At 37.5% G+C, this 23,347-nt stretch overlaps 1 protein-coding gene across 2 annotated transcripts in view; it reads right to left on the reverse strand.

The window, feature by feature from the left end:
• Positions 1-23,347, reverse strand: part of LOC117003159 (zinc finger protein ZFAT-like) — a 113,538-nt gene that overhangs the window by 22,755 nt on the left and 67,436 nt on the right. For both annotated transcript variants that reach the window (XM_033072833.1, XM_033072825.1), the window contains 7 exons: positions 19,318-19,468; positions 17,565-19,033; positions 16,140-16,372; positions 10,161-10,248; positions 6,260-6,409; positions 4,264-4,437; positions 1,112-1,200 (listed from right to left, as the gene is read on the reverse strand). In XM_033072833.1, coding sequence (XP_032928724.1) covers positions 1,112-1,200; positions 4,264-4,437; positions 6,260-6,409; positions 10,161-10,248; positions 16,140-16,372; positions 17,565-19,033; positions 19,318-19,468 — 2,354 coding nt within the window. The remainder of the gene's footprint in view (positions 1-1,111; positions 1,201-4,263; positions 4,438-6,259; positions 6,410-10,160; positions 10,249-16,139; positions 16,373-17,564; positions 19,034-19,317; positions 19,469-23,347) is intronic.

A 23,347-nucleotide genomic window follows, 5' to 3' on the forward strand; every position in this document is an offset into this window, starting at 1 on the left:
TAATCCAGTGTTGGGTCCTCTTGACGATGTCGTGAATTGCCACACTTTTGTGTAGGCAGATCCCAAGGTCAGAACCAGCTACATTTCAAAAACTGTACTGTGAGTACATTCATCATTTAGCTATCAAAAAAGAAAAAAAAACGTATTTTCAGTTGGAAAAAAATCTTAAAAAAATTAAAGTCCAGAGCAAAACCACATACTTAACACAGAAAAATTATACATCATCTCTTCAGATGACTTGTTTTGTCTTCCAAAACTTAAACCATCACTGAAAAGATTGTTTGCCTTGTTGCTTTATGGTACTTGTTAAGAATGCTAGCAGTGTACTCTTTATAGAAGTAAAATGATCTGTTAGATAATGAAAGATGTTACATATGAAAACAGTATGATGTTTTCAACAAGAAATATGCTCATCGTTAAGATAAAGCCTCACATTAAAATGAACATCTTCATAAATAAAAAATACTGTCTTTTCTGGAAAAGGAACCAGTATAATTCCTATTTACTGAATATAACATTTCACAATACATTAGGACCTATCACACTGGGAACCAATGTGAAATTTCAAAATAAAAACATACTACCATTTGTTACAATAAACTGTATCTGTAACCTAAATACGTCATAGAAACATTAACAATTTTCAAAACTCTTCCCAACACATACTCCAGGTAAATGGGGTGTTCTGAAATTAATTCTCTTCACTTTTCTTGAAATATATGAACTCATCTATAGAACAAGAGATAAATTTCAGGGAAAATTAAGGTGGGCAATGAACACTGATATAGGGGAATTGCTTTCAAACCTCTATGGGACATTTTAAGGAACATATTAGATTCAGTCACTCAAAGACTGACAATCAAATCCAATCAACTTGTTTCATATTGCAACATACAAACATTTTTGTCAGTAAAACTACTAATTACAAATTGGTCATGAACAAAATAACCATATCTCAAAAGTCTGAATGTAAAGTCAAAATTTCCAAATTATTAAAATGTTTATCTACTATTATTGTAATCAAACAAAAAAATGTGCCAGTTTTAATATTCTTATCTAAAGTTCTGTGTATTTCCTAGTAACTTTAAGCATGATTTATATGTTTTCTTACCTTGAAAGAGACATGTTGTTCCATATGACGTAGGAGCTGTGGTTTCTGGGCAGCTGTATAGTCACATACTGTGCATTTAAACTGCTTTCCTGTAATGGGAATAGGAAATGGAATAATTACTTCTATTTAAGTCCAGAAAACTACTGCTTCCATTTTCTCATACAGATAAATTCAAAAATGCCAAGAATGAACAATGAACAATAGGAGAAGTCTGGCACCTGCTCTGTACGATTTAGGTTAAATAGAGCAAAGAGCAGAATAAGGGAGGAAAAAAGGCTCGAGTGCAATCTTTAAATTATAAACATTAAATGCTCTGGATTCTTTTGGGATAGTCACTTGGGAAAGAAGAAAAAGAATTGCTATAGTGCACTCTAAATGGAAGAAGGAAATCCATTATTTACAACTGCAGGCACAGCTACTTTGCTATTTGTAAAGCACACTTGAAAATCCTTAAAACACCGATGTTTGATCATGTTCACAAGGGTTTAGTTATTTCTGTCCCAAGCTCTGAATTGCTATGATTCAAATACATTTTCCCCTTGAAGCAGTCTCTCTCACTAATCTATTTTTTCCCTTATGATTTAAATGAACACAATTTCCATCCTTTTATTCTCTGGGTTTCGCACTCTCTCTCCTTATTTTGCCTCTAAGATTCTATCAGTCCTGCTACCTCCAGCCAAATTACAAGGTGCATTAAATACAGAAGGACTTCATTCCTGAATTAAATGTGCACAGCTGGCAAACTGTATTTGACTGATGTGGAATAAGGATATGCTAAAAACCACTAGAAAAGTAAAAGAACTAAAAGGCAAAGTAGAAATAGAATACATAATATTCTGCATTATCACAAAAAGATGGGGTTTCTTTAGATTGCTGATGTTGATGAAAAAGGTAAAAACATTTCATACTGAATGTGAAAGTTTCTATAAAATATGGCTAAGAAGAACCTTCTGGTATCTAATTACAATAATGAAAATCAGGATTTCTGGTTTACTTCTAACCACAAACAGTAATGACCCTGGATTACAGCACTGCTTTCTATCATGTCACTCTTGAGAAGTCTGTCTTCTAGAAAAGAATAAATCAGACACAAAACTACTTTATATTCCATGACTTATATTGACCTTGCAGGGCTGTGATATTTGAACAAAAATTGCTTGGATTCATAAGTCAGGAAGACAAGACTCATAAAAACAGCTTTCAAATTCACTTATTTGTGAAATAACTGAAGAACACTAGATGTGTTCTGCTATGAAATTTTGCAGTGCTGCAAAGGACACTGGGCAAAGAGAAACTGTCACTCAGGAGGCTGAAAGTGCCCTGACAAACCACATTCCTGGTGACAAATGTCCTCTTCTTTTTTCACAGGTGTTTGAAATGCATGAAAAGTTTATTAGGGTGGACATAGTGAGGAAAATTACTTAAGACTCCACAGACAGTGAGATCCTGCTTTCACTGGAGCCAGTGGTAAAACTCACCTTCCAAAGGTACTGGCAATTTCCTGGAACAGTTTTGGAATTGTGAAAAGCACAAGAGCCTAAGTCTTGGATTTATTTGTACCAGTCAAAAATGGAGGTTCACCAAAAAAAGGAACAAATAGTCATGGAATGGTTTGGGCTGGAAGGGACTTTAAAGGACATCCTGCTCCAACCCACATCAGCCCTGTGATGGGCTGGGACAGATTCCACCAGAAGTCACTGGAGTTGTTCCAGAAGATGATGAGTTTGAAGCCAGATAAAGAAGGCTCCTGGTAATCACAATGCAAGAGCCACGGTTTCAGTCTGACCTAACAGTAACTTACAAAAGAACAGTTCCTCACAAGGATTTAAATGTTTAAAGCTAACTTCATGCATTTAAACACAATCCAGACATGGCAAGATCCTGCTCAACTACAGTACTATTCTTAACAACACCAAATTTCAAAGCAGCCTCAGATGAATTGCAGTAATGACTTACACACATATAGATTTATTCAAGAAATCTAACTAACACACAGGTGAAAACAAATTCAACTTTCATTGCTGAATTTCACTATCTGGTCATGCCAGATGGTGAAAACAAAACAGAAAGGTTTGAAATGAAACGCCATGAAGTGATTTTTTTTTTATTTTTCTTCATAGACTTATCATGCTTGAAATTTTATTCAAATACAACAACTTGCTTACTTCTCCTAATCAGGGATCAGCTGAGATTTGCATTTGGTAAGTAAAATCTGAAGTTTAGATGCATGTGCCAGACCTACTTGTTACTGATCAAGTTATTTCAAAATACTGGAAAGCACTTTTTGACTAACAAGTGATTTACTACCAACTATAATCTTCTTATAAGATGTAGCATATTGATGTAAAAGGGATCATCTCTTTCACTTGAACACACAGACACAAGCATTAAAAAATATCTCTGACACAGAAACTTCAAATATACTCTAAAAATGTATCTGAGCATTGTGTGCTTTCCCTGAAGATGTAATTTGACAAAAAAAAAAAAGAATGTAAATGAAATGGTCAATAAAAAGCAGAATGAGGTTTCACACAATTGCATGAGTAACAAAGACCAAGCTACTAAGTCGTAATGAAGGTCTGTACAACTTATCCTGCTAAATAATTTACTTCAATATGATAACCACAAAATACTAAAGTGTTGTTGAGCTCTAAACTTTGATAAAAAATGGGACACTTTTCTGGATATGCATCTTACTTTTTCCAGTTATCATCACAGAAATATTAAAATTGCAAGACAAATGAGGTGCTCAGTGTGAGACTGTAGAGAGTAAGTGCCCAGGTTTGCCAGTGGCTGATTAAACACCAGGATCCCCATAATATTCTCACAGAATAAAACAAAAAGAGACTTGAACACAGAATTATCAGCAGTTTCAAATTTCTATTGAGAGAAACTATTTTCTGTAAGAACAAAGAAGGTATACAAAGCCAACACAAATTTCAGAGAAACTTAGTATTTCAGAGACAGCTGTCTGTCTTTCACAGAAATTAATTTCACAAAGTTTTGAATTATTTCCTAAATGGCATCTCCTGGGAATAAACAAAATCTGTAAATCACATTTAAGTGTTCAACTCAAATAGCATTTGTTAATAAGACCTGTAGTATAGACTATATTTATTGTCCTAAAATAGATTTAATAAACATGCACTTACCATCAGCAGTATGGAGGAGTTTATGGCTCTTCAAAGTGCCTTTTGATTTGAACTTTTTCCCACACATATCACAAAGGTGAGTTTTCTCTGTGCTGTGACGATTCATGTGAGCTTTCAGGTTGCTCTTGCTGCGAGTGGCATACTCACAGAGGGAACATTTGAAGGGTTTGACACCTGAAATAAAAAAAATATACCATGAAACAACCAGGCTGTGCCTTTCCATGAGGGTGGACATTTGCTTGAAGGAAATTTCAGATCATGTGAACAACATGGACAAAGAGAAACACTTCAAAATTCAGAGCTCTACAAATTAGGAATTTCATCTCTAGCTTCTGTGTAAATGACGCTGAGCTCATGAGGGCATCACTTAACTTGCTAAGAGAAAGGAGAAGTTCTTTCACAATTAAATACTGCCCTACTGAAGCCAGGTACTGAGTTGAGCCAGGAAAATACTGATATTTGGGCCTTGCTATGCCTACCCATCATTTAAAAGTCCAAACTGCCTACACTGATGCCAAGCTGGTGGACACGTCTTCCTCTAGAAGTCCTCAGGTTCAAACCATTATATGTTTACTACACTCAGCAATGAGGAACCCTGTTGTAAGGAGGACTGCTTCATTAGGCAGTTAACATGAAAGCAGAAGTTAAATGTGCAAGCTGTGTTTTATTGTTAATTAGTGTCAGATTTGCTAATGGTTGAGGCAGGCACAAGCACTTAAAACTTCACTTCCTTCAAACTGTCCAAAGCACACAGAGATACCCAGTGCATCATCTAATAAAAGGTCTATAAGAACAAAGTAAATCCTTCAAAGAAAAGCTGAATAAATCTGAACTGGCAGAGTAGTTCAACAGTTTCATGAGGGTCTGCCAATTCTAGATTGATACTCGTGACCTTAAAATTCAATTTACAATCATGAGGAATTACAGTCTGCTTTAAGCAGACTTGATTGCACACTTTGATTTGGGAAGAAATTTCTATTCACCTCTTTCTCCTTCCAGTTAGATGACACAGGTTCCTAGTTCCAGTCAGAATAAAAGAACTCTGTCTACGGAATACACAAGGAATTTCTCTAACCTACATTCTGCCTTACCTAAAGTCCTCAGTGGAGGAAAGGCCACTGGAGAGGAGCCCTGCTCTGCTACACAGGCAGGAAATCTCACAGTTACAGCATTCAAATAAAAATGCTGAATACCTATATGGGAACACTTTGGAAACAAGACACCAGTTTGAGAGCACCAAATCCCATTATCCCCTTTATGCAGAAGGATGTCTGAAAAACCTAAAATCAGAGGCAATCTTGTTCCATAGATTACTAACATGACTGAAGACCATGTCAACTGTCTTCAACCTTTTATAAAAACACACGGACTGGGTAGACACAAGATTTTACTGTCTATAAATTCAAGGCATTTTTAACCTATGTGTTGTCCTATTACTGGAAATTCTCCCTAAAAAAGTCATAAATATGATGAGCATTATCTTATAGGATTTTGATCACTGTGTCTGTGGCAGCTAGCTGCCACATTTTGCAGAATTTAATTAAAATACTCACAGAATTTATATGTATACATCAAAGTAACTGGATTTCAATTGGTTTACTAACAGATTTCCAGACCAAGGATTTTTGGACAAATGTAAAAGGAGCAGCAGAGACTCATAAGAAGATACAGAAAAGTTACTTGTTTTAAAATACTGAGCATGCATTTAATTCACCCCTTGTTACTCACATAGAATACTTTATAGATGTTTATGAATGAGTTTTGGAAAAAAAAACTGCATCAGAATTTTATTAATTTTATAAAACATTTAAACTGTCTGTTCAAGTTCTGAGTGTGAAGTTCCATATGTGATCCAGAATCCATTAAACTAATTAATTAACCTCCAATGTATCTTAAAGTTTTGCATTCAAGTATAGAAATAAATTTGAACATGTTTTTTTATTTCAGCAAAACTTCAGTGGAATATATGCCCAAAAGCTTAAAACCAAAATTTTACCTTCATGAGCCCAAATATGACGTTGAAGGTCTGATCCATTCTTCATAAAATAAAAATCACAGTGGGGACATTTCACAGCTCGTTTTCCAATAAGTCCTTTCAGCTGAACTCTTCTGCCAAGAATCTCAGAAATAGTAGTCATTGAAACCTCTGAGAGAAATGCAAAAGGTAGTAAGAACCAGAAGGACATGAGGGAATTATTTTGTAAGAAATATTGAAGAGCTAGATCCTGATTCAGTCCAACTTTTAAAAAGCTGTATTTCCCCATGTCCCACTCAAAACTGACTTGAGCAAAGAGCACAAGGATCTTTCTTTTCTTTAGGCCTTCTAGGATGCTCTGTCCTTTCTCTCCTGATCTGTGAACTCACTGTCCTCACTACCTGTTCAAAAAAATAAATATTATTTTAAATATTTAAAAAATTGGTTGGGTTGCTGGCACAGAAGATCATTTTATTACTGTGACCCTACTGCATAAGCTAAATTGGCACTTTTTTCCCCAATATTTTCAAAAGCTTTATTCAAGATTTGACCTCAGATGTCAAGGATCTGAAGACAATTCACTTCAGCCACAGCTACAATGGTCAGAATGCTGATAATCAGGCACTTCAAAGGAAAATAAGGGCTCATGGAATAAACACAACTGGAAGGGACTGGAAGGTCACCTACTCCAAGCAGGGTCAACTTTACAGTTCCATTTTTAAAGTTACATCAAGTTGTTTGGTGTCATATTCAGTCCTGTTCTGAACATATGCAAGGATGCAGATTCTACAGCCTCTCTTGGCCCATTCCAGTGTTTAACCATCTTTACAGTCAAAACTGTTTTCCTAGTTCTAGTCAGAATCTCCTCATTTCAGCTGACATCCCTTCAATGTACAGCTCCAAGAAAAATCTCACTCTGTCTTCTTTTTAATTAGATTGCTGAAGACAGCAATTAAGATTCCTCTCCTGGCCTTTTCTTATTCAAGCTAGACACACTCAATTCTGTGTATTTCCTTCATATGAGATAATGTTTTGGTTGTCACAGTGAAAAAGTTCAAAATAATGAAGTTTAAATTAAAGCGGCCCAGACACAAAATGAAAACATTGCCAGATGCTTTTAAAAATAAATCAAATTGCTCAATGCATGTCAGATGAATGAAATGCTATCTCTTGACTTAATGAAAGTACAACACTCATGCAATATAAACCTTAAGACATGAAAGCTGGTGATGTATTATGCCCCAAATCTTATAAATTTGAAAGTTCCTGCCTAAATGTAGATTTTTACCAAAATCACCTTGTCTCCTGATGATCGGTCCCAGAATGGAATCACAAAAATCCTGCCTGAACTCACGTGCACAGGGAAAATAACCTGCAGCTATAAAAGCCCATGAACTGAGCAGAGAGAAGTTCTAAGGTACCCAAAAAAAGAAAAATGCAGCCATAAGTCTGAACCCTCATCTGCCTTTCACGGCTTAGATCCTTCATTCATGACTGCAGGCTAGGATGTCTGCTCAGTGCGGAGCCATGGGAGCTGATGCCTCTCATGTCTCACAACTATTAAGAAATATCATATTAAATCAGACAGTGGATGAAAGGTAGATAATTCTGAGAGCTGGGACCAGAACCCAAGACTCCTCCTGCACTGCTGAGTACAAAAATCATTGGGCAATAAAGCCAAGCTCTCTTATCTGTTTGATTTGAAATACTGCTCTGCCAAAGACTATGGAGATTTCTGTCTCACTGTGGGACCAAAATTCAACTCCTCTGCAAATACAGAAGAGAAGGAGTACTTTTGGATTTCATACTTTCTACTTGATGAAACAGAAGAGACAAGGGGTGGAGCATGCTGAATGATACTAAGAAAGGAAGGAGAGGGGAAGTTCTAGAAATAACATTTTAATGATAAATATAAAAGTGTTTCAGTTTAAATTAATTTTTGATATATCCTTTTAAAATTCAATTCCTGTAAAGAGTACCTGTCTTTCCTTTCATCTTTATTAATTTTCATTTACATTTTTGAAAACAACTGCATTCATGCCCCTGCAGTATTTAATAGCTTATACCATCAAAGCCCTCATACTTATTTGGCTTGCAATTACAAATAAGGGATTTCTTCCTGATTACAAGGAGAAAATTCACAGAAATAAAATATATTTGTGCATTAATTCTCCTCCATATATTAAAACAGGATTGTTGAATAACTATTGCATAGGCATATCTTAGATGTAGTTTTTCTTTAGTACCACAGAGACACATCTAATAAATCTGCTATTCTGCCTTTAAGCTCTATGTGCCTGTGATACATTAATGAAAAATGAAAACACAAAATAATAGCACAGATTTTCTTTTAAAATGTTATTTCCATTGTAAGAATTTAAAAGACCCACTTCAATTAAAAAAAATTACGCTATATTTTTTTTAGAGGGATTCAGACACCAAACAAATGGTTCAGGAGTATTTAAATCCCTGAGTTTAGTACTTCAGGGCTCCAGAGTTAAGTGGTATTTCTGGACCTCAGACACAGCATACACTGATCATTCAGCAGCCAGTGGATCAGTGCAGGCTAATGGCAACAAGAAAGGGCACAGAACACCAGGTCCTGTTGTTTAGGGAAGTCTCCTCTGCTCCCTGCCTGAGGCAGCATGAAAGCTTTAAAGGCACAATTCTTGAGATGTAATTTCTATGCTTACTGGTGTTATACCTCCTGACTACAGTATAGCTCAGAAGCCTTTTCTCATCTCAATTTCCTGCATCAGACATGTCCTCTGACGTACGACAAGCCCTCCAACCACACTGCTCTGGAGTGGTCTGCAAATAAAGAGGTTTAGTAACTAAAGAGCTGAAGTGGGAGTTAAGGATGAAATTAAAGTGAAGGAAATTGTTTAAAACACGGGTCTAGCACTATCTAGTGGCAATAGGAAGATAAACTACTGCTTTACCTATTATGCTGTACATCTGACAAGAAAGACAAGGAAAGTTACATCATTTTAATTGGATTTTTTTCCTCAGACTTAGTCTGAGCATGACCAGTGTTTTCCTCCTTTGTATCCAATTATGTCAGGTGATAAGGAGCACTGTAGATGAATTAATGAAAGTGCCACCTCTCCCTCCCCTGCAGTAGCAGTAGGGCTTTCTATCCAATGTAACACAGATCCTGAGAAGCAGGAAATCAGGGACACACCAGTGTGGCTCTGCTGAGTCCATATCAGTGAGGTTTAAATCAGTCCCCACACTAGTATTTTGGCATCAAATTCCAAAGATCTGAGAAATGATAGTTAACTCAAGCACAGCACATTGACTCCCCACATTCATATTATCTTGTACTTGCACTGATAAATCAGGGCACCAGAATGCAAGGTATAAACAGAGCTGGGAGCAGTTTGCTGGATCGAGCCAGCCTTGCCAGCTCCATTACTACTGGCCATACCACATCCCAGCTGGTCCTACAGGAGCCCTGCTGCAGACTCCAGCTGCCCCAGGGGTCCAGCCCAGCCCATGGGACCTGGGCACACACAGGGCCAGCTCCGCAATCACATCAGCCACCTACAGACAAATCATGAGCCCTAAGTGCATTTCTGTCAGTTCAGTAAGGTCAGTGGGAATTTTACATCTCCTGGGCTGCTAGAGGATGTCTATATGCCTGATCCCAAACTTCCCAGTGTTTAATCTGAATTCACCCTTTGCCAGACAAAGACAGAATTCTTAGCACAATTATCTGACATACTCCACAACACATATGCTCAGTTACACTTTTCATTCTTAATTCTAACACCTGCAAAACCAACACAATTCTTACTCTAAACCAGTTGAATTAGAAATAGACTATTTCTTAGGAATATAATCACATTACACTGCTCATTCTAAACCCTTATCCATTTATTGCAATAGACTGAGAAATATTTCTCCATTTTTTTCTTACCAGGGTGATTTGTCTTGATGTGAGATTTTATAAGTCGATCTTCAGAAAATGACTTCTCACACACAGGACAGGAATAACTCTTTTTATCCTTAAGTGAGAAAGAAAGAGATTGCATTTTCAGTCTACTGGTATAATCACTACAGTCATTATTGAGTAACACATGGTTCTCAACAAAGTTATAATTCAAGGTTTGGTTTTTAAGGAAAAAATGAATGTATTTATAGTGAAATAAATGAAGGAGAAATATTAAAAGACTCTAAGCACATCATTAATCCTCATGAATACAGGGCTCCAAGTTATAGCAGATGTGAATATGCACAATAAATGTAAGCATTATCTTCTGACTGACTCTGTAGAAAATGAGGAGTCAAAAGATCAAGTCATATAACAGAAGAAAATGGATTTGATGTAAGCAGTAATATTTAGGGTTTTTTCTTGTTTTTTTCCACAAGTCCACCCTTCTGAAACCTAAGGATCAGATCTTACCCTTCTGAAGACAACCACCACTATATGGATTTATAAAATGGTCTGAAATGGAGCAGCAGAGTTAACAATGACAGATGCCATTACTTACTCAGTGTCTGTATTTCTAAGAATTTTATAAATATTCAGCATTTATGTATTACCAATAAAGTCTCTTTCTACTATTTTGATTTAAAGACTTACAGACTACTGTGGATTTTCTCAGTGCCACTGGTGTTATAACAGATTTAATGCTATCAATCAAGTTCAACTGGAGAGTTTTGATGTAATTTCTTCTTATATGCAATTTTAGTCTAATTGTAATTTTCATGTTTTTACAAATGCATCTAACTCCATGCAAAAATGTAAGAATTTTCTCCATTACACTTTACATTAAACTTTGACAGTCATAATATAAATTGGAGAGTTTGATCTTTCCAGAAGTACCTGCCTGCACTGGATGCTCAATCAAGTGAGTGGGGTGATAGTCACCTCTGCACTGAGTAGAATAATTTATGAGTGGATTATCAAAACCACAGATGGAGGGAGTTTAGTGAGTCCTGACAGCTGGGGAGGTGCTCAGGTAACACATTACCTGTTTGGAGAGGGGTAGCTGCCCACCTACCAGAGACCTCTGAAAAGGTGAGCTGAAGCCACAGAACATTCCAGGAGGAAAGAAATGCGTCCTGAAGAGTGTGGAAGGAAGATTATTGACCAAAATGAGACAGAACCCTGTGCTATGAGTGAGAAATTGGGAGATCACAGGAGGCTAAGGGTCCTGGACCCTACCAGTTTCTGACCTTTGACCAAAAAGCATCTCTGAATAGCAAGGAGGGCTGTACAAGGAGGTCATTATTGTCCAGATGGTGCAGTTGTACAGCTGTAAATGGACACCTCTCTTGAAAGGAAAGAAAAAATTGATGGGTTTTCATGGCAGACAGGTTTTGGAATATGATGCAGTATTTGCAGTCAGTCCCATATACCTCTGGGAAACAAATCCCTGTGTTGAAGTACCTACAAGTTAAAAGTAGCAGCAGCCCTAGAACACTTGGGCTGAAATAGCAATGAACACTCCCATGACTGTAGGATGTGGAACTCTCACTGCCATGGCAGTGGCACAAGGAGAGTTCTGCCTGAGCTGACAGTCAGTCATTTGCTCCTGTGAGAACCTGCACCAGGGACTGGGGATGGCAGCTACACCAGGATTACCACCCTGAGGGCAGTACCTTGATATGATGGAGTTGGGCCCCATTTTAACCCCTAAGAATCCTAAGGGGAAAAAAGAAACATCAGAGAATACTAGCTGAGTTTTGGAAGAGATTCAAGGAGCCTACAAAGCTGACAAAACCTTGAAAAAGAGCTGTTAATCTGTGGAATTAGGGTCTCTCAAATGATATAACCTAGATCTGCTAGTGATGATTTTGGATTTCTACCTGAACACATTACTCCAACAAAGATTGGTAAATAAATCATAACAAAACACCATTGCAGTGTCTACACCTTTTCAAAGATGTAGTTGCATGATCACATTCATAATTTGGCACATTTAAGAAAAACAGCACAAAATCATTTAGGGGCTCTTGAGATGAAATGTGTTGACAGATCTCTGTTCCTCAAACTTGCTACATATCTGATTCCAAAATATACAATAAATAAAGGAAAAAACAGTATACTTTTAATGGACAGTTGGGTGTTGCTGGTCTCTAATGCTCACTGAATTAAGTATTTCTCAGTGTGACCACAACATTGAGACAAATGTTAAATAAGGAAAAAAAAAAAACCAAAAAGAAAAACCACTCCACTACACACATGCTACTTCAATTGAAGTGCTGTTAACTGTGACAACTTTACATTCTTATTGATATTCTTGAGGAAGGAAAGGCTATAAGCCTATATCTTAGAGGAAAAATCAAAATAATCAGTAAATGCATCAAGAGTTACAGAACAATATAAATGGATGGGTGCTGAGAACACATCTTTCCACAAGACGATGGCAACAAAATTCTTCAATAATGAAATAATGCCAACAGTTTTTTTCAAGCTGTTAGAAAGTTATCTACACCAAGTTCTGCAGAAGTGATCTTCAAAAGGGTTATCTTTTGCAGTGTAACAGTGTGCCTAGGAGCACTGAGTCCCTTCAAAGTGTGTCACAGAGAGCACCCAGCTGAAGCCAAACCTTTCCTTGCTGGGTATCCAGGCCAGTGCCAGAGCACTGGAGCTTATGCTGTCAGCTTGGAATGCTGAAGTTTTCTTCTGTTGCTGTCCTGGGAGCTTGAGCAAGGGCTTCAATGTAATTCCATCAAAACACACTTTAAAAGTCCCCTGTTGCAAATTTCAGTATTTCAGAGCATCCAGACCACAACACAGAACCCCAGAGAAGGTCCCCTGCACCTCAGCTCCAGCTCTTCAGGTGCCCTGGCCACAGGTGATGACAGAAGCCCTTTGAAGGCTGAGGTTGCAGTAATATCTGAATCACAATCTCAGTATGCAAGCTTTCCTCTGGTAAGAATGAAAGTTATTTTTCCTATGCCTTTTTGGAACACCTGCCTTTTAAATTCCCTTGAAGGTTTTTTTTGAAGGACACGAACAGAAGCAAAGCCTGGAGAGAATGAGAGAGCTGCATCTACCTTTGTTAGAGACCAGCTGCATAGTCCAATCAACTATTTAAACTTTAAAGGCAATCACTTCCTGATATTGCTCAACACCCCATTTAGTTAATTTGAGAAAATACAATAAATGTAAAATAATTCCTAAATAAAGGTAGGGTTTTGACTGAAAGTGTTGTTCACATTCCATAAAACAGGAATTTAATTAGGTATGTAAGTATTCTTAAATCTAGTGAAAATAAATTAGACAAATGCTATCACAAATTTTCTTGTTTATGCTGTTTCGTTATTAAATAAGGCCACTTACATAATAATCACAATGCATTTCTTTTTATATAAATGAATTAAAATTGTGCTAAGAAAGCATCAGCTATATTGCATTATCCATTTATGATGCTCTGAAGAGAATTTTATTTGTCTGAGGCATGTGTTTCAAGATAATTCAAGGGGTAGGTATACAATTATAAAGTCACAAAAAGAAAAATTAAAACCCTCTACTAAATATTGGCAGTCACAGAACATTTCCAGGAAAAGCTTCCACAACTCAGTTAACACAAAATTTGATTGCATAATTGTGTAGAGGAATAGAGGGCCAAAGCCTGCTCCCACATCTACTAAGATCAACTGAAATTTAATTTCCAACACTCATGGGATCAGAATTAGACCCCTGAGTTACACTTCTGAGGAGAGAAGAACTCCAGAAATCTTCACCACAGAAGATTCCTTCATTAAACTGATGTTCCATTAAAATGCAACTCAGCTAAAAGGATGTGATGTACCTAGGAGACAGCTGTGCACACGTGTGAAGGAGGCTACAGAAAAAGGGGCAGATATTTAGACACTTTTCTGAAGTCTGGCAAGAAGCAGAACTCAGCTCACAAAATGACAAGCACCTGCATGCATGAACTTAAGTTCACTTATTTCGTGAAGTAACTATTAGTAAAAACAAGTGCCAAGCTGACACTTGTTATGGAAGTGAGGACTAAGAACAAAAGCTGTTTTCCAACTGAGTGCCTGATCATTAGACCAGAGATGTTTTTGTTAACTGCTTCCCTTTGCAGTACCTTGCATTCTTGACTGCACAGCAGCACTGCTCCAGAGGCAGAGCTAACACAGCCAGACCAGTGACCATGTGAACATTTCCTCTCCTCAGGAAGGGCAAATAAACAATCTGAGTTTGAGCATCTCACATCCTACCAACAGCTACGCTATTACATGGAAGGTCAACAGCATAATGGAATTTCTAAGCATCCTTCCAAAGACAAGAATAATTTATATCCCAAAATGTGCATGAAAGCAAATATAGGCACCTAATAACGAGTGGTATTTCTGGGTCTGAACTGCAGTTTTAGAGAGGTGCTGATGTTGCAGCATCAATTAAATACATAGACTTAAAATACTTTCAGAGACAAAACTCTCTGTGATGTTTATCTGCTCAGCACAGTGAGTATGGTAAATGCCACTGGAAGTTGTAAACAAACTCTGGTACCTACATCAGCATTGTCTAATTCCACATCCTGCCCTTTATTGCTACCATGAGCTCATTCATAATATAAATTGTACTAAAGGAATTTGAAACTGCCCAGCTTTTTCCTAGGTCCCATGGTATTGAAGTGATTGGGCATGTCACAGTTTGAACTTTGGAAGAGCCCAATAAATGCCAATAAACATAAAAATCTACAATAAAAGCCTTAGGAGCAAAAGATGAGTACTGAAAATCAGAGAATATGTACAGAGTTTTGGTTTTGAATCAAGCCATGCCTCAACTGTCAGGTTTCAAAAGTAAAAATCTTCCCTGTAACAATAATGTGTAGTGGGCACAAACACCAATATGAGAATTGCCAAATTCGGTTACTAAGTAAATTCTAATACATGAATTTTTCAATCCATTTAAATAAATATATTTGCCTCTGAAAGATCGTGCTGTCACAATGGTTTTAATTATGAAATCCATTTTCTCAGTTCTCTTTAGAATTATGAAAATGATCTTCCTGGTGGGAGCTGTTGGACATTCATCACACTTGAAAAACAGGTACTTAGGAAGGATATAGGAGAGTAATTGTAGACTCTTTTGTCTTAAGTGTTCTTAGACACCAATTACACAGATTTTTGCTACCAGATGGGCATTGTAATCATCATGAATTCCAAAACATTAAAAAAAAAATCTATTATGTGAATTTTCTGTACCTTTCACAACAAATTCAGATTCCATTTCAAGTATTTACAGAAGGGGAGGACACAAGGGGAGAAAATTTTCCTTTTTGTGTCATCTCTTCTGTTTGATTTTAAAGCTCTCCAGAAGTAACTGCTTAAGAAGAGTAGGAGGTTGTTCTGTTATAAATACCTTTAAATTCAGCTGTTGGAAATTCTGACCAACAGCCTACCAAGACCTGGTTTTAGCACATGGCACTTTGAGCTGGAGGGCATTCTGAACAAGACAGGAACCTTTAGATCTCTCTGTCAACCCAACAGAAAATTGTAGATGTAAAACTGCAACTAGGTGGAGATACTAGCAAAAAAATCCTTTTCAACAATTTAAATGTCGTTTCTCTGTAGTAATTAAGAAGAACATATTTTCATTTTACCCAAGTCATCTATTTATGAAGGAAGGGAATTCAGGTTCACAGAATTAAGTCATGTAACAATAGTACCAACTTTATTCTACTCACTCAAACCCCAAAGGATCTGAAAATACTGGGAAAACCAAAAAGAGGAAATGGATAGAGACATACTCTCATGGAAACAGCTCTGAGAAGGTCCAAATATCCAGTTGCTCTAAGTCAGGCATTCCCAGAAGTGTGCAGAGAACACACAGGTAAGAACCCTGAGCTATTTCTTCAAGTATTACCACAGAATCACAAACACTGAAGACACTGAATTCAGACAAACACATATTTGGTTTGCTACTCACCAGATCTGTGTGAACTTTGAGGTGTGCCTGGAGCTTGTATTTATCTGGAGTGGAGTAGTCACAGTGTTCTGTGGGACATTTCAGCAAAATATTGCTGTGTTTCTGAATGACGTGACGTTTAAGGCAGTTCTTGGTGATGGAAGAATAATTGCACTGGGAGCAGTAATATAAATGTTCTCGAGTGTGTGTACGGACATGCATGTCATAGTGCACCTGGTACCAAAACAACTTGCCTGAAAATTAAATTAGACATAAAGAAAGTAAGTAATTCCTAAACAATTGTTAGTGAAATTTCAAAAAAATAACTGTTTTTCTTTCAGGACAAAACACACCATTTGAATCCTGCCCCTTTAGTCTTCAATGAAAATTCTTCAATGAAGATTCTTTGCCACTGAAAATATATTTACAAATCAACCTTTGCCCAAAAAGATCATGTTATATGTCCTGAAACAGCCAAACAAGAGCCACTTGTTATCAACAATAATATCAATAATAACAAATCAATGATCCTTTTCCTAAAGGAAAAGTCCTTTACATCTGTTCTCTTATGCAAAGAACCTGAATGCAACTGCACACCAAAAGAGACTGTCAAAATATTTTTTGTTACTTTCTTTCATGTTACTCCTTCTTAAAAGCCTTTTTGGCATAACGGCATCAAAAATCTCAGAGCAATTAATCTGAAGTTATGGTGTTTCAAAAACTTGTTTTTTCAGATGTTTCTTTCCCTTTCCAAGAATGAAAACTACAAAATATATCCCAAATTGCTTCCTTTCCACTTACGTAAACACAAACATTTTCAGTTAGAGTAAGTGGGAATAGAGTGTCATTCCCACTTCCATAAATTAAAAAACCCAAACAATTACAACCAGGATCTGATACCACACAATTAAAAATTTCATCTCAAAGAATCTGGTTCAAAACAAGACACAAAATGCCAGTATATATGTTCCTACTGTACAGAATGTATATTGCTATACATCCTCCCACACTACATGATAAAAACTGAATTTTATACTAAGCTGATAATGAAGCTCAAGTATTAAAGCATGGACTGAACTAATGTTGATCACATGCCTAAATCTGCTGCGCTTGGTCTCAGTGAAAGTTGTAACTTGGGGAGATGCATGTGGACAGAAATAATCTAATTCTATCAAATTTCACATCAGCAAAAATTGAGCCTTGGAAGGCACTGCTTTGCTAAATTCCACTAGTGGGGTTTTTTTTTAGGAGATTTGACTCATTTCACATTATTTGTACAGCAAAAAGCAAATCCCACTGGACCCCAGAATCCATACTGAACTACAAAACTAATGCTGCTGCCAAGATACACAAATATATCAAACACTGTAAACCAGAGGAGCAGGAAAAAGACAGCTCACTGTGTAAGATTTTAAAAACCCCAAACATAATTCCACTGCTCCTTACCGCAGTATTCACATTCCAAGTCTCCATAAACCTTCCTTATCCTGTCACGTAACTCAGTGCTCATTTGTCTCTTCTGCAAGCTGTCCAAGATCTGCATGAAGGCGACAGATCCATTCCCCCCACTGGCTGTAGCTGTGTTAGAAGAGGCTGCCTGTGGGCTGGTGGCTGCACCAGCTTCTGCTGCTGCCAAGGGGTCTGTGGGTTCTGCTGAATTCTGAATGGGTGCATCGCATGTTTCTGATTCACCAGGAGGAACAGATTGGATTGTCTCTTCGAGGACTGGAAGGCTCTCAGTGATAGTGTTGCTCTGACTCACATTTAAACTTCTGTCTTCAGATAGTAAAAGATGAATTTCTTCACCCTGCTCATTTACAGAACTGCAGTGATTAACTTCCTCTTCATTTGGTGGAGAACCTTTTAACTCCTCAGGGCCAGCAGTACCATTTTTCAGCAGGAAGCAATCTGATGCTACACAGGGCTGAATGTCTGGGACTGCTATGTCTGTTGTCTGACACAGTGTCTCTGCTACATTTTTTATCAGAGGATTTTCCAATTCTAAGGAAAGGACTGCATCAATTTTTCCATCACCATTATGTTGACCATCATGGTTTACCTCAGCAGCTGCTGATTCACCTTTAGAAGCAGATGGCTGTGGGGTGCTAACAGCATCAGTACTTGTGGCAGTCAATTCACCTGCAGTTTGTGTCTGCTGTTCACCAAGGGCTTCTGGCTGGATGTCACCTCCTGGCTCCAGCAGGCAGAAGCTTTGGTTGATAGAACTGTTAAAAACAGAATCCTCCTGCAGATCTGCGTGCACGTCTTTGATGTGAGCACGGAGCCTCACAGAACTGACAAACTTCTTCAGGCACACAGAACACACGTACACAAAAGGGTGTTTTCGAACGTGCAGCTCCAGGGCTTGGTACTTAGTGGCTCCATGGCCACAGAGCTCACAAGCAAAGGGTCTCTCATCACCATGAACCAGCATGTGACGGTCCCGGTCCAGCTCATTTTTGAATTTGCGCTCACAAATATGGCAGTCATAGAGAAGTTGTCTTTTGCCCTCTCGTGTCATCAAGCGAAGCTCATCAAAAACATCCTTCACCTTTTTATCTTGCAGGTCGTGAGTTTCCTTCATATGCTTGATCAAATTTTTAACATCTGAGTATTTCTTTTTGCAGAAACGACAGTGCTGCTTAATTTTCTTGTGAACCCTTTCGATATGGACTTTGAGATGGCCTTTGCTGAGACAAGTGAAGGTGCAATAATCACAGCTGAACTTCTCCCCGGTGTGCTTCCGCAGGTGAACGTTCAGGTTGGCTTTGATGGCACTGGCATAACTGCAGTAAGAACACTTGTAAGGTTTCTCATTTGTATGAATCCTCAGATGTGCTTGGAGGGAGTGCTTAAATTTGAACACCTTGTTACAGTATTCACAGGTAAAAATCTTCAGTTGAGTTGGACCCAACCTAAAAAAACCCAAACACACAGTTATATTTACAGTAGTAAATAACATAATGGTAACATAATGTGCTGAAATTTCCCTAAACATTCATAAAGGACAAAAATGCTTCGTTTTTAAGAAAAATGTATTATCCAAAGGCATTTTAAATTATACAACTTATTCATAGTTGATTTTCAGCTGTTCCTTTATTTAAAGGTCTCAGAAAAACAGCCCAGTTTTATGCAAATGGATGGGGAAGCACGTCATTCATATTCTGCATGGACACAAATATAAGTACTTCCAAGTTACCTGCTTGTTTTCGTTGCCTGTTCATATGGGGTTTGCTGAATGGCATATTCCTGATATCCTTTCCGTTGTGATGGGTCTTGAACTGCTGTGTCTGGAGCTGTGGGTTCACTTTCATGAGGAGAAGCCTCAAGAGGAACAATTTTTCTGGCTCCTAAAGGAAGAATGAAAAGAACGCTCATTAAAAATGTGCATTGTCTGTAATACAAAAGTGCAAATTAAACATAAACTCTGTAATTATTAGTTTGACTCTTTTAGTTTCTGTTGTTAATGATGGAAACACTTCCAGAAGCCATCAGTACTTACACCACAGTTCTGCTTAAATAACTTGCCACGACTGACAGTTCAGAGCATTATTTATGGTGCTTGATGGCTGCCACAAGGAGATTCTACATCCAACTATTTCTACCTTGAAAAGATTGCAAATCTTCTAAATAAAATTTGAATTTTCTGCTTCATACCACATCCTTCAAAAAATTATGCCAAGCTGTTTAATCAGTTCCACAAATAAGGCCAAGGAAAAGTTTAGTCTAAAAACCAGTTTAGCCTATATTTAAAACTCTGTACATTTTTTCCTAAACTCCTTATATTTTGGAGTATATTGCCATCCCTCAGAGTAAAAAAATATATTTGGAACAGGTTTCCCAGAGCAGTGGTCACAGCTTCAAGCCTGACAGAGCTCAAAAAGTGTTTGGACAATGCTCTGAAGCACATTGTGTGATTCTTGGGGCTGTCCTGTGCTGGGAGGAGCTGGACTCAATCTTTGTGGAGCCTTTTCAACTCAGGATATTCTGATTCTATTCTCCTTGTGCACTTCTCAATCTCCACTGGGAGCAGAAGGGGCTCTACTGAATGCATTAAGCCCAGATTCCTGAGATTATTATTTTTTAAATATAGGCAGCATTAACATAAAGTCTCTGAAACCACAGTGGGGGTTACCCAACAACAGGTATGAAAAACTTAGTGACATTACATGGAGGAAAGACATGCTGCAGACAACAAGGAGAAAAACAGAGATTCTGTGGGTCCTTCAGAGTGATTTTAAGAGGGAAATTGAAATATTTTAAGAAGAGGCCATTTGAGAGTATGCAAAGCTACTGATGCTTTTCCTATCAGGCTGGACATCAGCCAACTCTGTAAACAGAGCAACTAAACTGTAATAGCTCTGTTTCTCACTAAATTGGCTGTATCTAAAACCAGATTTTTTTGCACTACTGTTTTTTAATAATGCTTTCAGTTCTGTTCTAAAGATTCTGCTGCTTCAACAGAACTGATCTTCCAAGTTTTCACCCTAAATGTCACCAAAACATTTTAACTTCTACTCCTCCTGTTCCTCCCTCTCCCACAAATGTCAGGCTGTCCACAGGACTGCATCTCCCAAATTGCACTGTGGTAGCCCAGTGAGATGGGACCTTGTCATTACAGCACAGGAGCCATGGTTCAGTCTGTGGCTTCAGTACAAAGGTAACAGGATAGACATCAGACACCAGGAAAAATGTTCTAAAACTTCAGTACTTAAAATAGAAGCAAATTCTATATTTAGAGTGACTCAGTTAAAAAAAATAGGTCTTAAACTGCTTTCTATGCATGATTGCCTCTTCCAGGCCTCCCATTTCCTGACTGTGAGACAAAGATCCTCATTAAATGCTCCACACTAACTCTCCTCTGTGCCCTTCTGCATTTCAGGATGTTTGAGCATTTCCTAAAAGGACTGCTGAACTGTTTAATAGACCTTCGTACTACCACTATAAAAATTTAATCACCTAAATTGGGTGAACTAAATATACACTCACTAGATAAATACTAACTCACCAGTATTTTGCATACTTTGAGTGGGCAGAATGCTCCAAGGTTATCCTCATGCTCCTGCCTCTAAATTACCTATGCAGTTCACAGAGAGAATGTCTTTAAAAACTTGAAGAGAGATTTTCACATTTTCAGACTTGCTGATGAAGTACCTGCTCACAAAAGGCAATCATGTCTCCTAGTGGGAGCTTGCTACTTCCCACCCTTGGAAGATAGGGAACCATTAAGAAGCTTTAGATGTCTCCATCCACTTGGGATGCTGCGGGTGACAATGGACCAGCAGCCACCAGCAGTCACCACCAGATCACAAAATAATGACTACAGCATATGCCCAGGAAGTGAGAAAATTGGTTTCTAGGCTTCACCCAGCCTAGCCCCCACATGCCCCAAATACCAAAAGAATGTCCTCAATATCCAGGCTAGGGAAATGCCTAAGGACAAGGCAAACATGTACAAGGTCTTATTTTTCATTAAAAACGTCATATGCCAATAAGGAAGATAAAGGTTTTCCTGTTTCCCTAGGCAATCATTTCAAGAAGTCAAAGCATATAAATATCAGGGGAAGAAAAAGAAGTTTACTTCTTGAAATGTACTGATCATTTCCTTCAGAGAAATCCTTCCTCCAGCACTATCATATCTCTATTTTAAAGGTAGAATCGACTTTAGTTTACCAGACTTTATTTATGCCTTTTGCTTTCCTCTTTTCAGTCAATATCATCTAAGTAAATCTGCCTTCAGAAGAATAAGATTTGAGTTCCTCATGACATTCTGACAGCAGCTTCTACAGATAAGCATTACCCAGTGAGCCTCATCTCTCAAACTCAGGGATGGCCTCCAGTCTCTTACAGTCTGTCCCTTGGAAAAGCATCCTGTCCTTCACTACAGAGCTTTCCAATACTTATCAACAAACTAATAGAATTAGACTATTGGCAACAGAATTATTAGGAATGGATCACAAATAAACCAGGAAAGAACATCAACCTAATTCCTATTAATTCAACTAATTCTGAAAATGTCCCAAAACTTCAAGTACACATCACAAAAAAGGATACAAAAGAACCAGAAAACAGTAACAAAGACAAAATCAGAAGTATTTTGTTTGGGAGAAGGATACAGAATTCAGAGACCTTCAGCTTGGAAAAGAGGTAATTGAAAGTGAAGTATCAGAAAAAAAACCTCTGTAATTAGAAATACCGTGAAAAAAAGAGAAGTGTGAATAATCACTATCTCACAACTCACAAAAAAAGTTCAATACAGCCTTAAAACAAAATAAAGGAATATGCAATTTCACCCCACATGTAATTAAGTTACAGAACAATTACTGCATAATGTCAGAGACCTAAAATATAAATTCATTCAAGATGGGATTTAGACAAATTAATTGATGCATATTAAATATGATAATCTAGATGCAAACACCAGCTCAACAACTGTCAGAATTCATGAGACTTTACACAGTAAGTGTCTTTTTTCTTCCCTTCAGAGATGCAGCAACCTGCCTTTAGATCAAAGTTTTTTGTTTTAAAAATTACTTTAGCTGAAGTTTAAGTATAAAAAAAATCTTCATAATGTAGGCACTCTGGTCTCTACAGTCAAAATAATGTACTATGGGTACAAAGTGAATATTTGTCTCTTACAATCTTTTTGAAGGAATGTGTTTTTCCACCTTCCACAATATCCTGTGAAATGTGCTCCAAATGTGTGTGATCCATAATGAGGCAGTTCTGAAAGTCAAATCATCAGAAACCAACCCTACCCATAATCCCAAAGTTCTCCATGAAAACCTATCTCTAACCTTCAAAATAAAGCTAAAAAACCAGGAAAAGGACCATTTAATATTTGTGTGGGTTGAACACATTTTAATTTAGACAAAAACAGAAACACAGACCCGTGAATAGGAGGATGAAGATTCCCCCTTTCACCAGAGCTGGATATTTGATTGGCAGAGCTAAATCAATCTGTAAACCCATGATAACAAACACCTGCTCACACACAGAGGGGAAATGTTTAATTTTCCTAACCTTGCCTAATTCAACATTTGCTTTAATTCAGCATAGGGACAGTATCTTTGGCCCTCTATTTAACTACATGTTGAATGAGAAGTACCAGCACAGAAGTTCATGAAGAGGATTAAAGAGGGAATCTGCTTAAAATCTACACCATATCTCTCCTTCTGCAAATACATTATTAATTTTCTAGTGTGTTTTACTACTGAAGGCATAAACAG

This window comes from Catharus ustulatus, chromosome 1 (assembly GCF_009819885.2).
Source record: "Catharus ustulatus isolate bCatUst1 chromosome 1, bCatUst1.pri.v2, whole genome shotgun sequence".
NCBI classification, from domain to species: domain Eukaryota; kingdom Metazoa; phylum Chordata; class Aves; order Passeriformes; family Turdidae; genus Catharus; species Catharus ustulatus.